Source organism: Sarcophilus harrisii, chromosome 4 (genome assembly GCF_902635505.1).
Source record: "Sarcophilus harrisii chromosome 4, mSarHar1.11, whole genome shotgun sequence".
NCBI lineage: Eukaryota > Metazoa > Chordata > Mammalia > Dasyuromorphia > Dasyuridae > Sarcophilus > Sarcophilus harrisii.
The window spans coordinates 261,694,354-261,720,641 of record NC_045429.1 but is presented as its reverse complement, the minus strand read 5'-3'; the positions used below and the strand labels follow the sequence as shown (position 1 = coordinate 261,720,641).

At 33.7% G+C, this 26,288-nt stretch overlaps 1 protein-coding gene across 1 annotated transcript; it reads right to left on the bottom strand.

Moving 5' to 3' along the window:
• Positions 1-6,345: 6,345 nt before the first annotated feature.
• On the bottom strand, positions 6,346-24,007 carry LOC105750606 (cysteine-rich venom protein TEL1). Its single transcript, XM_031968616.1, has 8 exons — positions 23,923-24,007; positions 23,699-23,760; positions 21,932-22,051; positions 18,020-18,110; positions 16,396-16,541; positions 14,331-14,425; positions 13,333-13,421; positions 6,346-6,566 (listed from the first exon to the last, which is right to left on the bottom strand). Exons 1-8 carry the CDS (start codon positions 24,005-24,007, stop codon positions 6,439-6,441), a joined length of 816 nt encoding a protein of 271 aa, XP_031824476.1. The 3' UTR covers positions 6,346-6,438.
• Positions 24,008-26,288: the final 2,281 nt, after the last annotated feature.

The following is a 26,288-nucleotide window of genomic DNA, read 5'->3' as shown; positions in this document are numbered from 1 at the left end:
CAACAGCAATACTAGATGATGACCAGTTCTGATGGATCAGGCCATCCTCAGCAACGAGATCAACCAAATCATTTCTAATGGAGCAGTAATGAACTGAACTAGCTATACCCAGAAAAAGAACTCTGGGAGATGACTAAAAACCATTACATTGAATTCCCAATCCCTATATTTATGCACACCTGCATTTTTGATTTCCTTCACAAGCTAATTGTACAATATTTCAGAGTCTGATTCTTTTTGTACAGCAAAATAACGTTTTGGTCATGTATACTTATTGTGTATCTAATTTATATTTTAATATATTTAACATCTACTGGTCATCCTGCCATCTAGGGGAGGGGGTGGGGGGGTAAGAGGTGAAAAATTGGAACAAGAGGTTTGGCAATTGTTAATGCTGTAAAGTTACCCATGTATATATCCTATAAATAAAAGGCTATTAAATAAAAAAAAAAAAAGAGAAATTATCCATGCAAATGTTTTGAAAATAAAAAGTATTAAAAAATAAGAAATCAACATACATTAAAAATGTTTCTGCACATATACACCCATACAATTATAGGAAAGATAAGATATGGAATGCTAGGAATACCATGAAGAAGTAAATTGACAAAATTAATAACTCAGTAAAATATTGAAGCATCACAGTAAGTCATCTTACATAAGTCATTTTAGCCTTTCTATGTATCAACTTTCTCATGTTTAAAACGCAAGTATTCTGAGCAGGGACTTACTGGAGCCAGATTATATGTTTTATGAAAACCAGTTGTTCAGTTTTCAATGTGAGCATGTACATCTCAGAAATAGGTGAAAACAGGGACTTGATTTATTATTTTCTTAAATTTCTAGACTTAAGGAAGTGATGGAAAATATTAAAATGCATATTAACTTAAAATTATTTTGTGCACATATTTCCTCCTTTTTTGTGCACACATTTTCCTCTTGAAAAGCTGATTGTTAAATATTTACCAGGATACCCCTAAGTCTGAGTTCTAAGAAGCAGAAAAGCATTGGAAAGAAAATAAGCTTTAGAGTTAGAGAACTTGGAATCTCACTTCTGGTGCTTACTAGCTACATAATGATAGGCAGTTCACTTACCCTCTCTGACTAAAGTTTTCTCTATATATAATGAAGAGGGTAGACTAGATGATTTCTGAGGTCCTTCTCAAGGGTAGATCTATGATACTTGATTATTTCATAGGTTGAAATAGAACATGAACTGTCAAGAAGCACCATGAGGATGCTAGACTTGCTCATTGTTACACAAACACTAAGTGTTGTTTAGTCATTTCAATCATATCCCACTATTCATGTCCCTTAAAAAAGAAGTGATTTGCCATTTTTCTCTCTAATTCATTTTATAGATGAAGAAACTGAGTTAAGTAATTTATCCGGAATCATACATATAGTAAGTATCTGAGACTGGATTTGAACTTATAAAGTTCCTTACTCCATGTCTAGTGCTTTATACACTGTGCTCTTTAGCGGCTCCAAACTATAAGTAGCATAGTTCAAATTCAAACCCAGGACTCCTGACTTCAAATTCATACTTTTGTCTTGTGTCTTTTTTCCTCAGGGGAAAAGGACCTAGATTTGTGATTTCTTAGCTACAATAATTTTTTGATAAAGAAATACTACTTACCAATGTGCATTGACACTTTACTAATTTATAGTTACCAGAGGCTCTAAGAAAGTAAAAATAGATGATTTTTTCAGAGTCACACAGCCAGAATATGTCAAAAATGTTATTCCTTCTAATTATGAGCCTAGTTCTCCATTCACTACATCACACTAAAGTTCTTGAATACCATATATTTAATCATTTTCTTACTGATTATTTACATTAGCACATTATGTATAACTTCAGAGAAGACTGGATTAAATTATTTTTGGTCTTTTAATCACTGAGACAGCTTTTGTGGACACCAGGTTATATATCAGGTTTCTATAAACTTGAGGAGCAAAGGTCTCCACAGATTTGCTTGAGTTATTTGGAGAAAATATTATTTCCCATTCAGTGATGCTGAATCTTAACAAATCAGTCAAATGATCAACCAACAAATAAATACTTGTTAGATTCCAGTGATGTCAGCCTTCTTCAGTGGGGCAGCACTGTTTGGGAGTTATAGCAGGACCTCTAAGATCATATAATTCTTTTTTTTTTTTTTAATTTTGGCTTTAATGCTGCACTTACTAAAATCTGATTAGATGTTGACAATTACACTGGGTCAAAAAGGTGCAGACCAGTTTTTCTGCTGTTATTTTCTTTCACTGTGAAGTCCCTTTTACATGTGTGTCAAGTGAGATAGGATTTTCCTGTACATCATGATGAAGATATTCACTCTATTTACAGTTAAAATGTTCTTCATGGATATTTAATTTCATCATGTGGATGCTTTCTCTACAGTGATCACAACTCCTTTCTAATTTAGCAGATGATTGTTTTTAGGAAATTGGAAAGGGGTTAATTTGACAAAACTGATTCTAACTTGATGATTTGGGTCTCTTAGTTGAGTAAGTTCTTGGATGATGGCCATATAGACCATGGCAATTTTAGAACATATTTTATCTTTTTTTCAGAATTTCTTTACTTCCTTACTTACATACCAATAGCAAAATAGATACACAAGGCATTCTCAAAAATTTTATTCCAAGGCTTGCACTACATAGATTTCACATACACATATGTCATGCCATATTACCTTTATATCGGTGAAAAAGATTTAGAGCAAGAGGAGGGCCTAGAGGACATCTATTCCAATTTCCTAATTTTGAAGATAAGGAAACTGAGATCTTGAGAGGTTAAATGATTTGTTCAATGTTACACAAATACTAAAAGAGGTAATATTTGAATTTAAGTCTCCTGATTTTAAATCTTATGCTGTTTTCATTGCATCATCATCATCATCATCATCATAATATTGATTAGGATTTATATAGTATTTTAAAGTTTGCACATAGCAAGTGCTATATAAATGTTAAGCTATTATCATTATGTACTTATTATCATTATTACTATTAATAACAATATTTTAGGATACTATGTGCCAAGCATTGTGCTAAGTAGTTTACAAATTTTATCTAATTTGATCTTGTAAGCAACCTTGCAAAGTAAATGCTTTTTATCATCTCTGTTTTATAGATGAAGAAACTAAGATAAAGATTAAGTGACATTCTCAGGGTTACCCAGCTAGTTAATGCCTGAGGCCTGTTGAAATTGAGTCTTCTTGACTGTAGGCCCAAGTGCTCTACTGTTACCACCCAGCTGCCCTCTTCTGACTCCAGTCAGAATTTGAATATAGTTGAGACTGAACTCCTCTAGAGAAGGAAAGTGATACATACAAAAGCTAGTTTCCTAGCTGAGCATCACTATGTGTCAGGATTAATCTCAGTAAAATAGATTTATGCCAGGGAAGGAATATGCTTGAAAAAGTTGGAGGAATTATGAGCTCCCTTGGCACTGATCTTTTCCTTGCCTCCCCTAAGACTAAGATTGCCCCTATTTGCATGAAGAATGCTAAAATAGAGCAGTGAATTCCTCTAATAGTCAAGAGAACAGGCAATGAAGTCAGTAGGGACAGCTAGAGGAACTGGGGACAATAGAGAGCTATAAGTACTTACTGTATTACCCAGGGCATGTCATCTAACCTTCCACTTAAATACACAGCACTTGTCCTCAAGGAATTTACATTTTTTACTTAAAAATGAAACATTTTTTAATGTATGGACTAAAACAAACATTTCCACAACACAATGTAATAAAAAAGAGATGATTACTTAAGAAATTGCAAATCTGTTATATACAACATGCTATTCCTTTTAAATATATAATAAATTATCATGTAAATTTTCCCTACTTTTTCCCCTTCCCTTCCTCCTACCTAGAGATGACTACCATTAGACACAAATGTGAATATATGTATATGTAAAATCATTCTATACATTGTCAACTTTTCCCCAGAGTTCAGTCTAAGAAAGACAAAATAGTTATCAAATTGTATGTGTGGTTTTATTTCTTTCAAGTAGGCAGGCAGACATGCAGAGCTGCAGATGGAACTGAGCTCATGAAAGATTTGAGTGAGGCGCATAAAGCCAAAAATTAAGGACTCAGGATGTCTTGTGTATTGTCCATCAAGAATAGTTTCGATAAAGCTAGGAAGCCTCTGATTTAGGATGCCTGCAAGCTTAATCTGGTATTGTAGTTGTTGACACAACAGAAGAATTTCAGGTTCACTCAGAGAACATTAAAGACCAGTGTTAGTATGTCAGTCCAGAAAATCTCAATTCATTTGAGATGAGCAGGCTTTATTACCTGGGAGGACTAGGAAAGGTTTCCTGAGACAGGTAGGATTTGAGCTAAGACTTGAAGAAACTTGAGGAAACTAAGTAATGGATATTAGTTTGTTGTGTTTTTTTTGTTTTTTTTTTTTAAACTACAAATAGATCACCATTTCTAGAATGTAGAATGTCTGGAGAAAAGTAAAATATAAAGGGATAGAAAGAGTAGAAAGGAGCCAGATTACGGAGAACTTGAAATATCAAACAAACAAACTATATATATATATATATATTTTTTCTCACATAGGTGTCATGGTTATATTTATGCTTTAGAAAATTCACCTTGAAAGCTGAGTGAAAGATGGAGTAGGGTACAGGGAGATGAGGCAGGAAAAATAAGTAAAAGAATATTGTAGTAGTCTAAAGGAGACATGATGACTACCTAAAACAGGGTAATATCTATGTGAATAGAAAGAAGAAGCTATATATGAAAGATTTTGTAGAGTAATAGGTTACTAGAATTGGCCCTCAAGAAGCATACAATTTTGTGGGAGAGACAAATGTAAACAAAGAAAGTTATATACAGAATACATAGGAAATAATTAAAAGATGGAAAGCACTGGAATTAAGAAGGGTTGGGGAAGGCTTCCTATACAAGATGGGTTTTAGTTGGGACATAATAGAAACTATTAGAGTCACTATTCAAAGTGGAGAAGGGAGAGACTTGGCATTGGTCAGAGAGAATTCCTTTAGTTAAGATATCTTGTTCATAGAAGAGTAAGGAGGCTAGTGCCACTGAATCCAAGAGCACATGTTGGGGAGGAAGGTATAAAAAGACTGGGAAGATTGGAGGGGGCTAGGTTACAAAGAACTTTTTAAATGCTAAACAGAACATTTTTATTTGATCTTGCGAGCCATTGTATTTTACTGAGTGGAGTGATACCATGTTTTGCTTTAAGAAAACCAGTTTAGTGACTGAATGGAGAAAAGATTAGAGAGATAAGAGACTTGAGGGAGGCAGATCCCTAGCATGTTATTGTAAATATCAAGACATAACATGAGGGGTCTTGCACTAGTATGACACTAGTAATATCAGAGGGGAGAAGGAAGTATATTCCAGAGAAGCTGCAAAGATAAAATTTACAGTCCTTGACAATTGGATATGGGTTGGGGAAGGGAAGATGTAGTAATAATCCTGGATGATTCCTAGATTTTGGGCCTGAGAGGCTGAAAGGATAGTGCTTCACTCTACAGTAATGGGGAAAGTAGGAAGTGGTGGGGAGAATATTATAGAGTGGATTCATACTTCAAGAAGAGATTGAAATGCTCTGAGATCCCTTCCAGACTTGTGAATCTGTGGTTATTATGTATAGATTCTAATTGGACTTCTGGCATCAATGTCTGTCCAGTGAGCTCATGGGTGAGGGTTCAAGGCATAAGAATACTCCTGAAAGATGTTCTATTCCTATTTACAGAACCAGAGCTATAACTTAATATCTGATGAAAAACCCCTCTTTCTGTACTGGTAGAAATTTTCAGTAATACATTCTTTGACATCATAGGAAATGATCCCATACTAAATGAGGAGCCTGTTTTATCGAAAATCTTTCCCTTTAAGGCTGTTGATGTTAACCTTGCAATGCCACATAGAACAATTTTTCTTGAAAATTTCCTCAGTTATGTTGAAGTATAATTGTTCCTTTTCATTCCCAGGCACATATTTAATAATTTGTTTTAAAATGAAGGAAATAAATCTGTCATGAAAGGAATAAACTTTTGGTTTTTATTAGTGCTATTTAAATGACCAATTTAAAATAATACACAAAATAGATAGGTAGGATTTATTATGCCATGGAAAAATGATAAGTATCAGAAGATGGTCTTTGATCTGATTTTTCTTTTTTTTTGTAATATCCAATGGAAACTTTTAACAGTACAAATAAGAAAACACACCTGAATACAATTTTATAGTGCTGCCATGTACTTCAAAATGAGAATGAAAATTTTCCATATATGTTATATCAAATAAAAACAGGAATAGAGTTTATTATAGTTTGGTGTATACATAGGAATTATACACATTGGAAATACAATGAGAGTGGTATTATGTAGTCTGAGCTCTAAAATAATTTTCTCACAGTTGAGAGAAATTGGGAAGCAAATCTATTTTATTTCACTGGTACACATGCATGTAGCTTTACAGTGAAGCTTGACTGGTATGAAGTCACAAGTAAGCTTATCTTTCAGCTGTTGACAATTTGAATATTTATCTTCATATTGACAAGGATTGGCTGAAGTGAAGTGAAAAGAAGGAAAGTTGTTATAAAACACAAAATATTTTGCTCATTGTATAATTTCAGAAATGATTTAAATGGGATTTTGGAAAATATAAAAGGCAAAAATAAGAAAGAATATACAATAAGGTCTCATTCATGCCTTACTCAATCAAAAAGCTTAAATTGCTCTCCATCTCCTATGCCGTGTTCTTAATATATGATAACAGTGATATGAAAGTAACCTTGAATTCTCAAATACTATGTAATGTAATGGAAACCCACCAAGTCAGAAAGACTCTCTGAAAAAGCAGGTGATTTTTTTGTCCAAATTTTTTTTGGCCACAACAGTTGTTGAAGGTTTTGTAGACCCTGACAAAACAAGAGGTCCTTAAAGTATTGATAGTTATGACATTATGAAAATTATGTATTCCAAATGTAGTATTTATTACTGTGGTTTATGCCTTCATTTAATCCATTAATAAGGATTTATTTAGTGCCTAATAAATGTTCTGGGTTCTGGGGATATGAAACTAAAAATAGATCAGTTTTTGCCTTCTTGGGTTTTCATTTGTTTAGAGGAAATAATGTACATGCATACTAAATAAATACAAGGTATTTTATAGAGAAGAGACATTAGCACTTGTATTGGGTGGTAGGATGCTTGGCAGGAAAACCTTTATGTAGAAGATAAAGCTGAGTTGAGCTTTGACAGAAGTGAGATAAATTCTATAAGGTAGAGAATGTGAAAGAATATATTCTAAGCATGGGAGAAACCAAACAAAAACAGAGAGACAGGATGGAGCTTTGTGTGTGACAAATGATACAAAAGTTAAAAAAAAGATCTTGGATTCAAATATAATCAACTTATACTGTGATAATGAGATCCTGTTTGTCAATTGTTTTGCAAACCTTAAAGCACCATTTCCACCAAGGTAGAAACGAAACTATCTTTAATAGAGGTGCAACCCCTTACAACCCTCAGGCCTCCTATAAGTTAATTTTCCTTTCTAAAGTTATCTTAACATTCACTTTATATACTCACTGTGTATATTCACTATGTTTTGCATCTATAAAAGTATGGAAAGGATTGGAGAAAGCAACAACGAATGATTGGCTTTTGCATTCACTATGTTAATAAAGATCAATGAATTTTAGAAACATAAATAATATTATAATTTAAAAAGTATACTATGGATCACCTGGACAGAAACAGAAACAGAAACAGATGAGAGCCTTAATGATTAAGTCCAAGATAGTCCATGTCTCTTAGCTCTTAGCAAAAATTAACTTTTGCTTTATTTTGCTGGGGTCCAGGTCTCTGCAATATATTCTGTCTCTTCTATATGCTCATCCCATTCTGTTCTTCATATGTAATTTTATTCCATTTGAATGTAAGCCCCTAAAGAGTAGGAACTTGCTTTTTTCTTTAAAAAAAAATTTATCTATGCTTCCCTTAGACCAGTGCCTGACATACAATAAACTCTTAGTAAAGTCAACAAATATTTATTAAGAACCTATTTCATATAAAGACAAGCTAAAGATTGTCTTTATCTGTAAAAGTTTATAGTCATAGAGGACACAATATGAAAATAACCATATATAAAGTATCAATATGTATATTTGACACATATATGAAACATACATGTTTTATAAATCTGATATCATATCATATCAGATTTATATCAGATTTATCAGATTTATATATCTCATATCAGATTTATGAGATAAATTGGAGATAATTAACAAGAAAAGGTATTTTCAGGGGTGGGTTAGAGAAAACTTGAAAAAAAAAAGACGGGAAGGTAGCTGGGATTTGAAGGAAGCCAGGGAGACTGCTCTGCCTCTCTTCCCTTCCCCTCCTCTTTCTTCTCCTCCTTTTCCCCTTCTCTTTCTTCTTGCTCTTCCTCTTCCACTCCTCTTCCTTTTCCTCCTCCTCCTTTCCTCTCTCTTTCTCTCCCTTCTTTTCTTTCTCCCTCTCTTCCTTCCTCCTTCCCTCTATCCCTCCCTCCCTGCTCCTTCCCTTTCTCCTTTCTATCTTCCTCCTTCCCTCCCTCCCTCCCTCCATCTCTTTTCTTCCCTCCCTTCCTTCCTTCCTTCCTTCCTTCCTTCCTTCCTTCCTTCCTTCCTTCCTTCCTTCCTTCCTTCCTTCCTTTTCTCTCTCTCTCTCTCTCTTTCTCTCTCTCTCTCTCCCCTATATAAAACTGGAGTGAAGTCTTTAGTGGAGAGCTTCAGGGATCTTTGGTCTGGTGCTGTTTAATTTTTTTTTATTATTAGGACGAAGACTAGATATATTAACCAAATTTACAGATGAAACAAAATTGGAAGGGATAATAGATCAGTCATTGGATGACAAGATTGAAAAAAAGGATCTTTATGGGTAAGAACACTGGGCTTAATGTAATAAGATGAAATTTAATAGGGATTAATGAATGTGTAATCTTATACTTGGGTTCAGAAATTGTCACAAATACAAGATATAGAGACACACCCAAACACCCTTTTTTTCTAAAAACAAAAACAAAAAAGATCTTGGGAAATAGTAAGCCTAGTATGAGTCAACAAACTATGATATAGAATATGTTAATATACTTACATACTAAATTGATAGACATCCTATCCAGAAGGAAAGAAAAGATAGTTCTCTTATATTCTGCTTTGGTGAGGCTACATCCAGAGTAAGGAGTTTGGCTCTATGAACCATATTTTAGGAAAAACTTTAATAAGCTAGAGAATGTCCAGGACAGGAGACCAAGATATTGAAAGGCCTTAAGATCATGCCATATTAAAATCTGATGGGAGTGAAACTGTGTCCCTTTTAATCTGTAAAAAAAAAGGGTGATGGGGTCTCAAGCTCTCCCCTGGGAAAAACATACCTCTCCCAGTCTATGCCTTCTTAAGTGGTCTCATTCAGTTAGAGATCTTGACTTGAGTGGCTTGAAACTCCAAGATAAGTACTCTCTTTTCAACTGGAAATCTAAGCCTTGGGGCATTGACAACATTGAGGGAGTCTCATTTAATTTTGAATGGAAGCCTTAGCCTTAGAGGCTAATAAAAGATAATTATGAACCCCAAATCTCTTTAGAAGTCTGAAACAGGAATTTGCTTTGCCAAGTTCTCTTCTTGGCAAAGCTAACCTTCCAGGACTCTTGCCTGCTGTGAAGATATCCTCTTCTCAGTGTTAATCTTTGTTATTTCTCTGACAGGACCTTACTCACTGAGAAGTCTGTCTTCCTAGCAAATTTGGCTTTTTAGTGCCCACAATAAAATTCCCTTTTGGCTCAGACTTTCAGGTTTGTGAATTTTTTTCATTGGACCTGCACTGACCAGACGGGATTCCCCACCTCAATTCTCACACCTATTCTCGACCACTAGCACTGCATCAAATCCATAGAAAGAACTCAAGATATTTGATCTGGTAAAGTAAAGATTTAATGGGAATATACTAGTTTTCTTCAAATAACTGAATGACTATCATGGAACAGGCCTTGCTCTTCTGGAGGCTATTAAGTGGTACAGTGGCTACTTAGTTGAGTCTAGAAGACCTGAATTTAAATCTGGCCTTATAACTATCTGTGTGACCTTGGGCACTTTTTGCTTCAATTTTCCTAACTTTAGATTGAAGATGGTAAAAACAACTCTCTCAAAGAGTTGTTGTGATGGTCAAGAATTAATGGGTTTAAAGCTCTTAGCACAATGCCTGGCACATTGTGAACATTATATAAATGCTTATTTCCTTTCTTTCTATCCCTTCCTAGAGAGCAGAATTAAGAGCAATAAGTGAAAGGTATAAGGAAGAAACTTTAGGTTTTCTGTAAGGGTGGAGAGGGAGAATATCTCCATACTAACTACCAATGAGAGCTCTCCAAAAGTGGAATGGATTACCTTGGAAAATTATGGGTTTTCTTTCACCAGAAGCATAAATCAAAGACTGTATTGTCACTTATTTGGTATGTTGTAAAGAGGAATAGTAATCTTTTTCATGTAAAGATTGGTCTAAAGGGAATCTGTGATCCCTTTCACTTTTGAAGTTTTATAATTCTGTAGTTCTTTGAATGAATCCACTTTTGAAGAAGTATAAGAAGAGATTCTGTATATGCTATATATCTACATATCTATATAACTATATATATATAAAATACACGTCTTAAGTTGTTTCCCCCAATAAATTATAATCTCAGTGACAATGAGAATTGTATGACTTTTCCATTTTTCTGTATAGCCAGGCATGCCATAGAGTCAGTGGTCAGACATAGTCATGGGTATAGTTCAGAGTGAAATTAATGCATTTTTCAGTGACTTTCTAAAGGTACTCTACCTGGAAAAAAATCACTCTCTAACCAATCGATTAGAGAGTTTTTGGTGAGAAACTTTGTCTACCAATACAGATACAGTGTGTTCTGTAATTTATGGTCTTGAAGTACTGCCTTGGGCTCTAAGAGATCAATTGACTTGCCTAGGTAAAAAGAAAAACAAAAAGATTTTTGCAGAGGTCAACTTGAAACAAGGTCTTTCTAATACTGTGATTGGCAGTTTACCCATTATATCAGGCTGTCTCTATGTATTTTAACAGTTAGCTTAAATATTAATATACAAGGTCATTCATAGAGAATATTAAATATTTGTTGACTGACATTACTAGAGGGTGCCTTATTAACAAAAAATCTCTAAATAATATGATGCTGCTTTAGATTGTGTATTGGTATGGGTGTAAGTGAAAAGGTACCAAGAGTTACTCTGATCTAAGACAATGATCTAAGATAATTCCAAGGTACTCATAATGAAAAAAAAAAAGCCATCCACCATTTGAGAGAAGTGATGAAATCTGAGTAAAACTTAAAGTATAATTTTCTTATTTTATTTTTCTTTCTTTTTTGGAAATATGACTAATATGGAAATGCTTTGTATAATTTCACATGTATAATTGGTATTATATTGCTTGCCTTCTTAGTAATTGGGGAATGGGTAGGAAGAAGGGATAGAATGTGGAACTCAAAATTAAAAAAAAATGTTAAAAATAAACAAATCAAAAAAGGAAAAGAAGAAAAGATATCAGGGAAAGTGGAAGATACCAAAAACAATCTTTGTCTAATAATAACTTTAAGGAAATTAGCACTTTATAATTACAGTCTTGCTTAAAAATTATATAGCATTGTTTATAATACATCAATGAAAATAAAATATCAGGATCTATTTTCCAAAACAGAACTAGGAAGAGGGCAGAAAAACTTGAATATGCTATAGAATGGAAGAGTAAAAGAGGCATCATGATAGCTTCAAGCATCAGTCCTGAAGTACCCGTGATTTCTTGGGCCAATTTAATGGCATTAGTATGTAATTTAAGTGCCTTAAAACTTGTGTTTGATTCCCCAAGTTTGTGCACATGGAGTATGAAGAAAGGAACATTGTCTGAGAACTAGAGTCTATTTTGACAAAGTGTTTTTGGTTTTGTTTTTAATTTTCATTAGGGATACATTGAGAGATTTATAGGAGACTCAGAAAAAGGGAGAAGGCATATTGATAATTCTGAAGGTTTGACAAGATAGAAGCAGATGAACTACTGACTATGAGTGAGATGAAAAGAAAAAAATGAATGTTGAATAATGAGATGCCACCTGGAGCTAATGGAAAATGGTTGTGTCTGCCTTTGTTGCTGAGAAGGAAACTCTTGAAATATCTCGCTCCCCTGCCTTAGCACATTATGGCTCTAATGCTGAGTTTATATCTCATTTCTCATTTTTAAGAGTATATTTGCTTCCTGGATTTGCTTTGTGTACTTAAAAGAAAACAGTTTCTCTAAACTATTGTTCATTGTGTGTGTGTTCTTGGGGGATTAACAGGAAATGAGTAGGAGGCCATAGTCACTCAAGGACAAATCCACAGAGTAAGAAATTCTCTTTCTGGGGTTTACATCAGGTTTCTTTACCAGGGGCTTGAGTAAAACTTTTTTTAAAATTGGTATATATTATTATAGTGCTCCCACTTCAGAGAAAAGATTAAATTAATCTAGATTGCCCAGACAAGATGATCCAGAATGTTTTTTGGCAGGAGGAGATTTGGAATTAAAAGTGGAATACAAAAACTCCTATGATGAAGTGGCCATAGGCAATTTATGTCCTATTGCCTCTTTTATCAGGAGTGGAATGAGGGCATTGAATAAGGAAAAACATGTGACCCCAGGGAGACCTGAATGGGAAAGAATACTCTTTCCATACAAGATGGAAATCCAGAAAGGATTAGTTGATTTCCTCCTTCAGCCAAAAAATGCCTAACTTCTAAACATTATCATCTGTATATGTATGTATAAATGTGTATGCATACACACACACTATAGTAAGTTACTCCTAATTAGATTTTGATACGTAACCTATGTGAAGAGAAAATTGTCAGACAGCTTCCTAGTTCTGGTCTGAGAAGACATTCTTCCTATTCATATCCAAAAAAAATAGGTAAGTGGAGTATAATGATTTCATGCATGGGATATACATACATGTGAATTAAAGTTTCACGACAGTGATTTCATTGGTATCTATCCTTCATTTACCAATTCAGACCTCAATACTTCTGGTGATTAAGCATCTCTGAATTTAGCTCAGAGGCTACCATATTGGTAGAATCTGCTTTCAAGTTAGCATAGAACACAAGGTCATCTCCATATTATGATGAAATATTGATGGAAAACTTTAGCTCTCTCTCTCTCATACACGCAAGCACGCATACACTCCTCCTCAAGATAAAGAGAAACAAAGAGAATACAGTTCTCCTCTCCCATCCCTAAACTTACTACAGAGTCCATTATAGCAAGAATAAGGGCAATCAGCACATCTTTCACCTTTCTTGTAGGGTGTTGCTAATGAAGTAACTTCATTCCTTCTGTATGACAAAGGAAAAAAATGTTTTAAAAGATTGTTTACCATAGACATAAAACATCTACAAAGCACAGCTCTCATAGAGACTGAATTCTTATAAAAATTCTACATACTGTATACAGAATTCTGATCCTGAATATCAAGCAATGCAAGTACCATATTTAGTTATTAAAGAATTCATTTTTGTATTAAAAATAAGGCAAATGATTATGTCATGAGAAATATGGCAAAAAGCAGAAAAATCATGAGAAAACATGACAAGAGATATGAATTGTTTTTGTATACAATTTGAAATGTATCATCCAGTTTGATTTTCACAGCCATTTTAGGAGGCATACTATGTGCATATGCTTTCATTTTTTTTCTGTAGATGAGGAAATAGATCTAGAAAAGTTAAGTGACTTATGTCTTTACACTTGTCAAATACAAGGTTACTATATTTATTTGGCTGTTCCATTGACCCATATTTTCATTTCTTAGCCAGTACCAGATAGTTTTAATAATTACTGCCTTTTAATAAAGTTTAAAACTTGTACTGCTGAACCTTCTTCATTTTTAAAAATTTTAAATGAGTATATCAGAATTGAAGATTGGTTTCAAGCCTGTTTAAGTCCTAACTGAGCATGGACTCTTGTTTAGTTTTACTATATATCTGATACATACAGAAAGAGTGAGTCATATGTTGTTTAGGCCCCAGGATCTAAGCAACATAGGTGGTTCTATGAGACCTAGTCTTCTGGAAACTTATTGGTAATCATAACAGTATCTGAATGGTTTCTGTCTTTATCTCAGAATAAGATTTCACCTTGTTTAAATAAGGAGAACTAGTGAAGAGAAGTGTGTATTATCTTGGAATGTAATATCAATAAAGACCAGTGAAAAGTGATCAATAATAAATGACAATCATACTTACGCTGGACAGTATTGGCACACGTAAAAGTACTTATATATATTGTTTGGGCAATAGGAAACACCACATCCAATTTTATAAGTTCTATAAAAGATCATCTATAGATAAAAAAGATACATTGTTCATAATCCATATTTTTCATGTTAATTAGCAAACCACTTTATCCTACTTGCTTTTCCTGTCTCTTTCCTTCTTACAATTTTCTCTTATCCCTTTATCTCTGACCTTCCTCTTTCCACAATGTAGGAAAGTAAATACTATCTCCTGATTTCTTTTAGCCCTTTGCCTAGACACTTCTTTTCAATATCTCTCATATATCAGGGTTATTTTTTAACTTAGCCTTATCTCCACCCCCCCCCCCCTTTCATTAGATTGCAAATACTTAGAGGATAAGACCTGGATCATTTTTATCTCTATATTCTCAAAATATAGCCAAATAATAATTTATACACAGTAGGCACTTAATAAAAGGTTGTTGGATGAAATTAAATGAATCCTTATAACCTCATTTGATTTTCTTTCTTGGTTCAGGGTTATCTCCCTGTGGCTTCCCATATTAATCCCCAGACAGGCTCTTCATTCTTTACTGCCTCTTTAGGGATAGGGACTGGACTTGTGATTTCATCAGTACAGGGAAATCCTAGCTGAGGAATTCCCTCTACCAATGAAGTTCAGCACTGCAGCTTGGAGTCTCAGAGAAAGGCCCAGAATATTGAGACATTGACTTGGCCAGACGTACATAGTTGGAATGTATTTGAAGTAGGACATAAACCCATCTGTAACCATTTCTTTCTCCATTCCATATGACCTCTCATTTAGATTTTTAGATATTTAAATGAACCCATGAAAATATAAATGGTAATATATATATATATATATATATATATATATATATATATATATACTTTCCCTGTCAATGAAATTTTCTCCAGATCTTTCAACTGATCAATCAATAAACATTTATTAGACATTTACTATGTGCTAACAGTAATTAATCACTGAGGATACAAAAAAGAAGCAAAAAACATCACCTGCCCTCAAGGAGTTTATAATTCCTATATCAAAGGATCATAAGATCATTGATCCAGAATTGGAAGTGATCTCAAAGGCCACTTAACCCAACTCTTTCATTTAAAGCTAACAAAAATTGGGGAAGCTAAATGATGATATTCTCAGGATCATTGAGGTGATTAAGTTTCAGAGCTAGGATTTGAATTCGCTTTCTCTGACTCCAAAGATTATGTTTTCCCAAAGTCCTTCATAGGGAATCTATTCAATGAGGGAATTCACCCAAAATAGACTTTCTGGCAATTTTAACATGCTAACCCACCACTGCAGCACTCACATTATTTGCCTGTTATTCTATGGAGAAATTTAAAGTCCCCAGATCTATGAAATGCATTCTGAGCAATTAAGAGAGCTGATTAAAGAGGATGCTATTACATGGCAAAGATGGGTTTCTGCTTGGGAAAAAATAATCAAAAAGAGCTGGAGGAGTATTATCTTCGTCAGGAAAAAAGCGGTAGAAGAACAATATACAAATTTTGCCTACTTGGTTTTGCCTCAGACTGACTTGGGTCTTCTTAACATCTTTCTTCAATGTGTCACATCTCAAATCACAAAGAAACACTAACTTTTTGGAGAATAAGGACTGGGATGAGGTACTTATTAGCTCATAGGATCACAGATTCAGGACTAAAAGGGACTTCAAGGTATCTTCTTATTTTATACTAGTGGAAATAGGCTCAAGGAGATTGTGATTTATCTAAGGTCAACTAGAATGTCAGAAATGGGATTTGAACCTAGCTCCTTTGACTTCAGAGCCAATATCTTTTCACTGTACTCTGATACTGACTCTCTGAAAGTCAAAGATAGAAAGTTTACCATATAAGGAATGGAAGTATCTATTTTGGAGTTGGATAAGATAGAGAAGAGAAAGATATTAGATTCATTCAACATTTATTCAACAAAGATTAGTGAACAGCTCACTGTGCTCAAAGCTCTATATTGGGTGATAAATTCTATTCTGTTAGAGGTCAATGAAAGGTCACAGTGCTATAATTTATACCTGAATGTAAGCAAGATAATGACTTTTTTGGTTGATGGCCCCTACTCCATAAATAAAATTCTTTTTCTGTAGTTTCCAAGCAAGGATGACATCTTTCCAGCAGACAGACAAGCTTGATGCAAATACATTTTCACTACATACTGTATCTGAGAAGAGAAAAATAGTTCAGACTCCCTAATTATACTAAGGATACAAAATTAGAACCAGAAAAAAAGGAAAATGGGTATGCATTTGCTCATGGTTACTATTTGATGATGAACAATAAACATTCCCTGATAATGTCTTATTTTTTTATATCTGGAAGAGAAATTTTGGTGCTTTGGAAAGGATATGACTTAAATTTAGGAAGAACCTGGATTTAAAAATTGGTGCAATACTTTCTAGTTTTGTCATTTCACTTCCGAGCCTCAATTTTCTTCTCTTAAAATGAGAGCAATAATTTTTGCAAAAAGTACCTCACAGAATTGTGTGGAAAGACCACTGTACATGTTTGCCTGATCTTCCTAGGAGGTACAACTAGATTGTCCCCATGGGGTCTTTTAAAGTTATAAAATTCTAGGATTTTAATAGAAATTATAAGAAACTTAAGAGTTATAAAAAGAGTGAATACCAACATATGAAGATAGATCTGAATTATTCCCAAGCCCTCAAGTGACCCATGTTATGTGTTCTTCAGATTGTTACTTTCCAACCATTTCTACTTATTAATAGCTAACATTATTTTCCAACTACTTTATATACTACCTCCCTCATTTAGTCTTCCATCATTTCTTCCTCTGTATCCTTACTCCAAGCTATGAGTTTTATTTTACCCTATAGTTGACCTCATAGCTATTTATACTTCTCTTAGATACTGAAATTCTAATTTTTGCCATATTGGTATATCTGTCTTAACTAAACCCACTGGCACATAAGAAAAGGAATTATGACATATATATCAATTCCAGTACTTAGCATATTTGGGAGGAACAACTAGTCCCATGATTTTTTGGGTGATTAAAGAGGATGGAGGATGAACATTAGAGATCTCTGTCCATATTCTTAAGAAAGAGAGGTACCAAAGGCAGCCATCTTATAATTTTCTTATCTGGAAGAATTCATCATGCCCCTATGCTGAGTATCCTCTTGCACTCCTACTTTTCAGCCCTTTAAATATGTGATGTTTTTCCCCATTAGACTGTGAAGTCCTTGAGGCCAGGGTTTATTTTTTACTTTTGTTTGTATCCGCAGAACTGAATACATAATACTCTTTTATAAATGCTTATTGACTGACTGACTGAAATGTTATCACAGAAATCACTGCAAAAGCTTCCAAGGTGAATTGGTGAGCTGTTTCTTTATAAATCAAGGAAGAAATTTAAGCTAGGATGAAGCAGATAGTGCTTTCTTCTTATGTTCTTTGAATAAATTGTTCTTGCTTATCAGGTATTTATCAGGGCTTATCAGGATTTTTTTTTGTTTTTGTTTTTTTTAACCTTTTAAAACATTGTAAAAACTGTTAGTTCCCACTACATTTCAGTACCCTGGAGCAAAGCTCTGGTTATCTTTGCCACCATTAAAGTTCTCTTTTCAAGATAGTTCTAAAATCTCAGAGTACAAGTGATATATATAAATCTTTACTTACCACCAGTTGTTCTATTAGAAAATTCACTGACTTTCAAGGTGCATTTATTTGCCCATCTTTGAGCATCTGAAGCAGCTTCATGACTCCATTCCTTAGTGGAAAAAGGACATATTTTGTTAGATTTTTTATTCCAGAAGATGGACCCTATCTTATTTTTCTTGCTTGAACTGATACAAAAATCTTCCCACTTGATCTGTGTAGCTCTAAACTCTTCCATTATTTCTACTATGTACTACTAGTAGTTTAAAAGCATAAAAGCTGAGATTTACATCTAGCATATGCCACTTGAAGAGCTGTTAGTGAAAACATGAAATAAGGTGTGTCAAGCTCTTTTCAAGCAAAATGCTATTTATGTATATGTGTATTATATGTAGAAATATATATGTACCTTTATATGTGCATTTGTGCAACATTATGTAAATCACACATGTTATCTGAGCCTTTGTTTCCTCATTTTTAAAATCACGAATCAGACTAAATGGCATCTAAGATTCCAATTTGAAATCTGAAGATTTTGTGATCAGTTACTGAACTCTCTGACCCTGGGAAAAATGGAGGTAGATCTCCTGCACTTATTGGTGTGGTATTGTATGAATCCTGTGGATTTACGAGATAATTGTGTTAGACTCCAAATTTATTGTTGGTTTTTTAGAAAAATCTTAACTGTGATTCATCTTACATAAAGATAATAACAATCAGTGGAAAAGTACCATGAACTTTTACTAAGTTCCTCCTCTGGGGTGAATGGAATGATAGTATTCCTCTTGGACCTGATGATAGTCAATTTTATTATTTCTTTTGGTTGCAGGTGGTGAGGGAAGGGGATGCCCCTCTTCAATGAGGTAACTGTTAATAAGAACCATGAGAACAGATATAAACTTGCTGATCTCAAATCACTGCAGAATAATCATTGAATTGTTTTACCTGCAGAGACAATCAGTGGCCTTGACTCCAAGATGTCTTTGGACTGACCTTTTTGTTTTAAGGGAAAGAGACAGAAATTTAAGGTATAGTGCCTGGCATATAAATGCTTGATCACTGACTGGCTAACAATAGGGTAAAGTATATTCTGTCATTTATAAACAAAATTATTTAAAACTTAAGAGTCAAAGGATTTATGAATTATGATTGAATTATGGCTTTATATTTACTACCTAATCTTTAATATTTACACCTCAGTGATTGGACATATTGTTTTCCTGGTTCTACTTACTTCACTTTGTACCAGTTCATATAAATCTTCCCATATTTTCTGCATTCATTATATTTATTCTTATGACCTAATAATATTCTATTACATTATATACCACAACTTATTTAAATATTCCCTGACTAATAGACATCTACCATCTTTCTTTATTTTTTTTTTTTGCTACTATAAAAGGTTTAGCTATAAGCATTTAGACATATATGATATTTTATCACTAACTTCTTTTGAGTATATGCCTAGCAGTGGAATATTTGGACTAAAGGCTCAAGTATATTTCTAAGAATGACCTAGGAGGAAGAATATTGATCAGGGATATCCTGATATGTGATTAGGATGTGTGTGATTAGGATATTTGTCATAAATTAGAAAAGGAGACAGTTTGTAGTATAGGAAGAGCAAGGCACTATTTTATTGCTTCTTTGTATCTCCACTGATTAGCTTCTTAGGTACAGAGTCCAAGGAGATGTAGGCAATTAAAATGATGGCTAGAGCACAGATAGTATGATATGGAGACAGTGAGAAGTGGATCTTAAAAATCATAAAACTGAAAACTCATATAAAATACAGATTTAGAGTTTAAAGGGACCTTAGGGATTTAGTGGTAGAAGGCCCCTCAGAAATTGTTTAATTTGATTCCATTTTGCAGATAAGAAAGTTAAAGACCAGAAAAGTTAACTGACTTGCCTGAGATTATACAGTTCATCAATGGCAGGTTCAGGATTAAAACTCTCATCTTCTTATTCTCAATTTAGTGTTCTTTTCATCCTGTTTTTGTTTCCTTTTGTAAGCCTATGTGACTTGACACTCCTATGTTTCTTCTTTTAGTTAATTCTTATTTCAATATATACCTGTATCTTAAAGTGTTTATTATTGGAAATAGACTTCCATATACCATGAGGGAAGGGAAAAAAAAACCTGGATCCATATCTATAAGGGAATTTCAGTTAGTTAAAAACCTTTCACATATTATACATATCTTATGTCAGAATGGTGATCTCAGCATCCCAAGGATACTCTTTATTAAAACTCAAAATATTCTGTACATACAGATTCAGATTAGAATAACATGAGAAAAAAAAAACAACTAGTTTACATCCATAGAGTTTTGAATGAAACCAAGCTAAAATACAACAACCAGCCAGGTCAGAACTTCCAGAAAATTGTTAACATTACCATAACCTTAATATAGATAACATAACCTTACTATATATATATACATATATAAAAACTTTTGATGTAGTGTAATTCTACCTGAGTTACTGGGTGATTTAGAAACTTTGTGTTATGGTCCCCTTGGTCATTTGGTGAAGCCTTCTAAAAATAATGTTTTAAGTACATAAAATAAAAACCATGGAATTACAAATGAAACCAGTTACATTGAAATACATTTTATCTATATCGCTATCATATTTATTGACCTTAGGTTAAGAATCCCTGATTTAGAGAATGTTAGAGCCTGAATGATGGGAGTCCATGGTATCCAAAGAATCAAAATTATGGATTTCTTGAGGGGGAGTGAAAAGATATATAAATATATAATGAGTAAAAAGATACTACAGTATATTATGAATTATGACTTGAATGAACAAAAGAGCACAAAATATATCATCAAAGAGATGTAGAAATGACTCAAATATGCTTCTCTGGTATCCAAGTAATAACAAGGATTGAAAAGGAAGCCTCTAAAAACAATGGTAGAAGATTGGTAGAAAGGCATGCACAAGAGTTACATAGAATAGGGCAATTTTATCTGTGTCATTTAGGGGAACAATCAATGAGAGTGGATCTATTGATATATAAAAAATATGAAGTAGTTCAGGATATAACACTTCAATGTACTATAAAGTTCTCAATTTTTAGATGAAGAATCAAGAGATCTGGAGAGATGAGGGACTAAATTCTTTGGGAGTATTTCTTGCCAATCCAGAACATTAAGTGGTTGTCTACTATCTAGATTTAGGATTGATATATGCCCTAAAGATATCATATTTATTTAGAGCTAAAAACATGATACCAAATTGTCTCTCCGAATATTGTCCAAACAAGCAAAGTCCAGTGAGTAAGACTCATTCATACTGAGTGCTTTGCCTCTCTTAATGCAGTGTAAGCTTTTTTTAAGGCTACCTTCTTATTTTGTTGACTTATATCAAACTTTCAATCTAATAAAACCTTCAGACTTTTTTTTTAAACATTCTTTACTTGTACATTTGGGTAGGTATTTATATTATTTTCCTTAGCATTTAATTTGTTAGATTTGGCCCAACATTCTAGACTATCATTTTCATTCTGGATTTTGGTTCTCTTATCCAGCATATTAATTATTGTCTCTATCTGCTTCCTTTACTTGCCTCCATTATAGATTCATTTCATCTATAAATCTTTTACTTTTACAATGCTATCTGTGTCCTAATTCCCATTTAGATCAGCAAAGATTCTTACCTTCCACTTTCCTAGTTTCCTCATCACTTATCAGAGTATGTAATACCATGTAGGTTCTTTATACATACTTTGATTGACAATTTATAAAAATGTTGAATAGTATAGGACCATGGATATATCCTTGATCACAAAGCCACTGGCTGTGAACTATTTCCTAAAATATGTTAGGTGTATTTCTTAAACAGAAAGAACATGTATCCTGCCTATTGTCATGGGGTTACTCTCAAAGATTTTATATTTTGCCCTTTCTCTGTATGACTTACCATTTTCAGCATATTGCTAGCTGTTGGGATCACTGATCTTCTTATATTATTGTGGCAATCAAGGATTTCCTTTTGTACCTCTTCTTTCATAGTGGACAAATTGCAATCAAGTGTGAAATTCTAATAGAAAATAATACAAAGATCAATTTGTTATTTGTTGTGTTCATCCCAGAACTTGGGAGTTGTTTGTCATTGTGTTCATTAAAATATTTCTGACTTAATCTAGCACTGTCATAGATCCCTTTGACACTCTGATAAAGCCTATAGGCCCTTATCAGATAATCATTTTGAATGCATAAGGTTGCAGAGAAAATCAATTTTATCTGTATCTATATCTATGGATAGATAGATATTTTTTTTCCTGAGGCAATTTGCCCAGGGTCACACAGCTAGGAAGTATTAAGTGTCTGAGGTCATATTTGAACTCAGATCCATCTGATTTCAGGGCTGGTGCTCTATCCACAGCAACACCTAGCTGCCCCCAAAACCAATTATATTGAAACAAATATGTATTCCACATCCAAATCTATTTTTGAACAACTTGGGAGTCCATAGACCCCAATTAAAGACCCTCTACTTTTAGGTAATGTTTGTTGTTGAACAGGAGTCAGGATAATTTAGCAATATATGTAGCCTAAGATATGAGTTTTCCTGGAGGGTTAAAATATTTAATGCTAGGCTTATGAAAGTATCATCTGAGTTCTTAGCTTAAAATAATATTTATGATAATATTTTTGTCATTCTTTAAATTTTTAGTCTGAATTTGTGATTTTTTTTGGATGACAAATTGATCTTCCTAAAACAATATGTCTTGACATATCAATATTAAAGTAACTCAGATGGTTCCCAGTTACCTCTAGGATCAATTACAAGCTCTCTTCTATAATATTCAAAATTTATCATAACTTAGTCCACTTTCTACCTTTCTAATTTACTTATACTTAATACCATATACTCTATAACCCAGTGATACTGACCAATTGTATTTCTTACCCAAAATACTCCATTTCTTGACTCTGAGCATTTTCATTAATTATTCTATAATTCTCTTCTTTATCTTTATTGTCTAGATTTCCTAGCTTCCTCTAAGTTCCAGCAATAATTCTTGTTTTCTACAACAATCCTTTCCCCAATTCCCCTTAAGTCTACTGCCTTTGATTATTTCTAATTTATTCTGTATACAGGATTTCCAAAAATTTTTAAGCTTTAATAGATATAACTTGCATTAAAACTTTGGGAACACTTTGAATATCTTGTTTTTACATAGTTATTTACATAATAAATGTTTGTTGAATAACTAATGTGGGGAATTTCTGGTATAGAAACTGTCTGGGGCCATGAGAGATTAAATGATTTGGCTATGATCAGCTGGACAGTGTGTTTCAGGGGCAGATCTTGAACTCAGGTTTTCCTAACGCTCTGAAAGGACTCTTTAACCATTACTACATGAGATCTTACAGTTTCTGGTGCCATTTCAAAGTTTGTATACAATTTATATAATACTCATTTACTGTTAAAATAGCCAATATCTCACCTTTTCTTTTTGTTCCATTCTCTAGCCCCTAGCTTTGTTCTGATTCCTGACTTATGGCATTAATAAAAGATTCTTTCAAGAATCCCTATGAAGACCTTTTCTTTTTTATGAGAATCCTCCAAATTGTAACTCTCTACCCACTCCACTCAGATCAGGTTAGCCTCTTCTAATATGTTAGATAGGTCTTTAAAGGGTTGGCCCCCTCTTCCATTAGAAACACTTGGGATCCTTACCAGTCCTGCAGATTGATGGATCATAGCGGCTAGACACATCAGTACATAGAGTGAGCCCATCCCTAAAAGAAAGAAAAAGAAATTTCTTTTACTTCAGATATCTGTTTAGCCTCCAGGGTTCCTTTGAAATATCACTTACCAGCTGTTCAGGGCATTTAGCTAAGTCTCTTTGAGTGATATTCAGAATTTTCTTTTTAAATTGATCCCTTCATATTTATCCTTACAAACTTCCTTGCCATATGGATACATTTCTACTCCTGGAACCTGAAATGGTAAAATGATTTCTGCAGTATTTACATTCCAGCCCATTTTTTCTTCCTGTTTCTGAAGAGATTTTTTTTTATCTTTGTGAATTATATTAACTATGAACAATCTCTCTCACCCTTTCTTCATATATATGTATATATATACATGCATATTTATGCGCACACACACACAATTTGAAAACAAATTTTTACCTCTCTAAAACTTTTAATTGCCTCTTGACACCTCTAGGCATATCTTCCTAAAAACTCTTAGACAACGATTTTCAAGAATCACTCATCACTGTGGAACCCGAAAATATGTCTCCCTCAACTCCAAAATGCAAATGTATTTATGTAAAAACTGAAAACCCAAGATATCGTAGATCTAGCTTTTAGAGGAAACAACTCAACCATTATTTCATGATAAGCTCATTTGTATCTTTTAATAATCACATTAGCTCAATAAAACTTCTTTGCAGAATTCTGATAGTTATTTTCTTTACCTAGCCCCAAGGAACTAATTTACTTTCTGATTATTGGAGAATACTGACTGCAAATTAGAATAAATAAAAGTGTAGTTGGACAAGCGTTATCTTATCTAAAAGAGAGCTCATATATCTGGAGGTGATCCTAGAGGATATTTCTCCAAACCCTTCATTTTATAATTGAAGAAAGTATAACCTAAAAAGAATAAGTGATTTGCCTATGGTCAGAATATAGTAATTTACAGGTAGAATTTGAACCCAGAAACTTTAGATCTGGGATTTGTTCATCCTCTTTCCATTGTATCACAGGTTTTCTCTCACTCCTTTCCTCTACTTTTGAAATTCAGTACATATATATAAATGGGTGTTAAGGATAGAAGAAAGCATGGTTAAATTGTTGTATTCATAATTTGGTTAAATCTGTATTCAAGTGCTGCCTCTTAGCAGCACTTGACCTAGACAAGATCATTTAACTTTGGTGTCTCAGGTAATACTTGAAAATTCTAAATTACAGGGGCAGCTGGGTGGTGCAGTGAGTAGAGCACCAGCCCTGAAGTGAGGAGAACCTGAGTTCAAATCTAACCTCAGACACTTAACACTTCCAAGTTGTGTGACTCTGGGGCAGTCACTTAACCTCAATTGCCTCAGCAGGGGAAAAAAAAAAGGAAATTATAAATTGCAAAAAGATATCAGCCTATGTTGATAAAGGGAGTTTTTTCAAAATCTGGTTGATAAAATTAACTACAAATTTATGTTACATTAACTCAATTGGGCTTTCATTGCACCAAAGCAATCCTTTTATAATTGCTTAAAAGATTCAGTATACCTAGGACAATTCTTATTTTAGATCTTTTAATCCCCTTCTACCATTTGAGGTCATGCCTGTTTGTTCTTCTTTCCCCCTCCTCATCTCATATCACTTGAACATCTTCTTCTACTATTTCCTCCTTACTTCTATATCTGATATCTCTTTTCCTTACCGAGCAAAACTTCTCTGTGTATACCCTTAATTCTCTTCTCTCCAGTTTTCGTTACCAGATTATCTCTTTCATTATTCTCTCTTTTACTTGTATCATTAATCTCTCCCTTAATTTTAGTACCTAGTTTACAAAATTAGCATGTCTCCTGTTAGGAAAAAAAAAAACTTTTACTTGATCCAGCTATCACAATTTGTCCTAAATTTTTCCTCTCTCAGCTAAACCTTGTATACTAGGTACCTCTACTTTCTCATTTCTTAGTATTTTGTACTCTAGTTTATGCATTCATTATGCAATTTAAATTGCCCTCTGTCAAGTTACCAATGATCTTTTAATTACCAACTCTAATGCTATTTTCCCCAATTCTTATCTTTTTTTTAACTTTTCTATAGCATTTGCCACTGTCAATCATCCTCTATTCTAGGATTCCTTTTTCTTTCTAGGTTTTCCTGATATTATTTTCTGTTGGTTTTTTTAACCTGTCTGATCCTTCTCTCAGTCTCTCCTGAAGAATATTAAACTAGACTTGTAAGTTTTTGTCTCTTCCAAGGTAGTAGGATCTAGAGAGAAGTGTGTTTAACTATTCTCTAATACTGTGCACTAGTATATGAGCTACCACAAGCACTCTTTTCAGTCCTGGAACTGTGATCAGGGTCCCTACTCCCCTATAGCTGACTAGAAGCTTGTGTTTCTCCTCACTCTTGAACTAAGACCCAAGATTGCAACTTAGATCTAAAAAAGGCAATGCGAAAGCTTACTGCCCTGGTGACAGCAAAAAGACCCTTACCATCTGTAGGCTGAGAGGTCTGAAAACTGCCATAGCTATCATAGACTCAGAAGTCTCAAGGTCGGTTTCTTTGCTGGGTCCTAGTCTGTTCTAGTG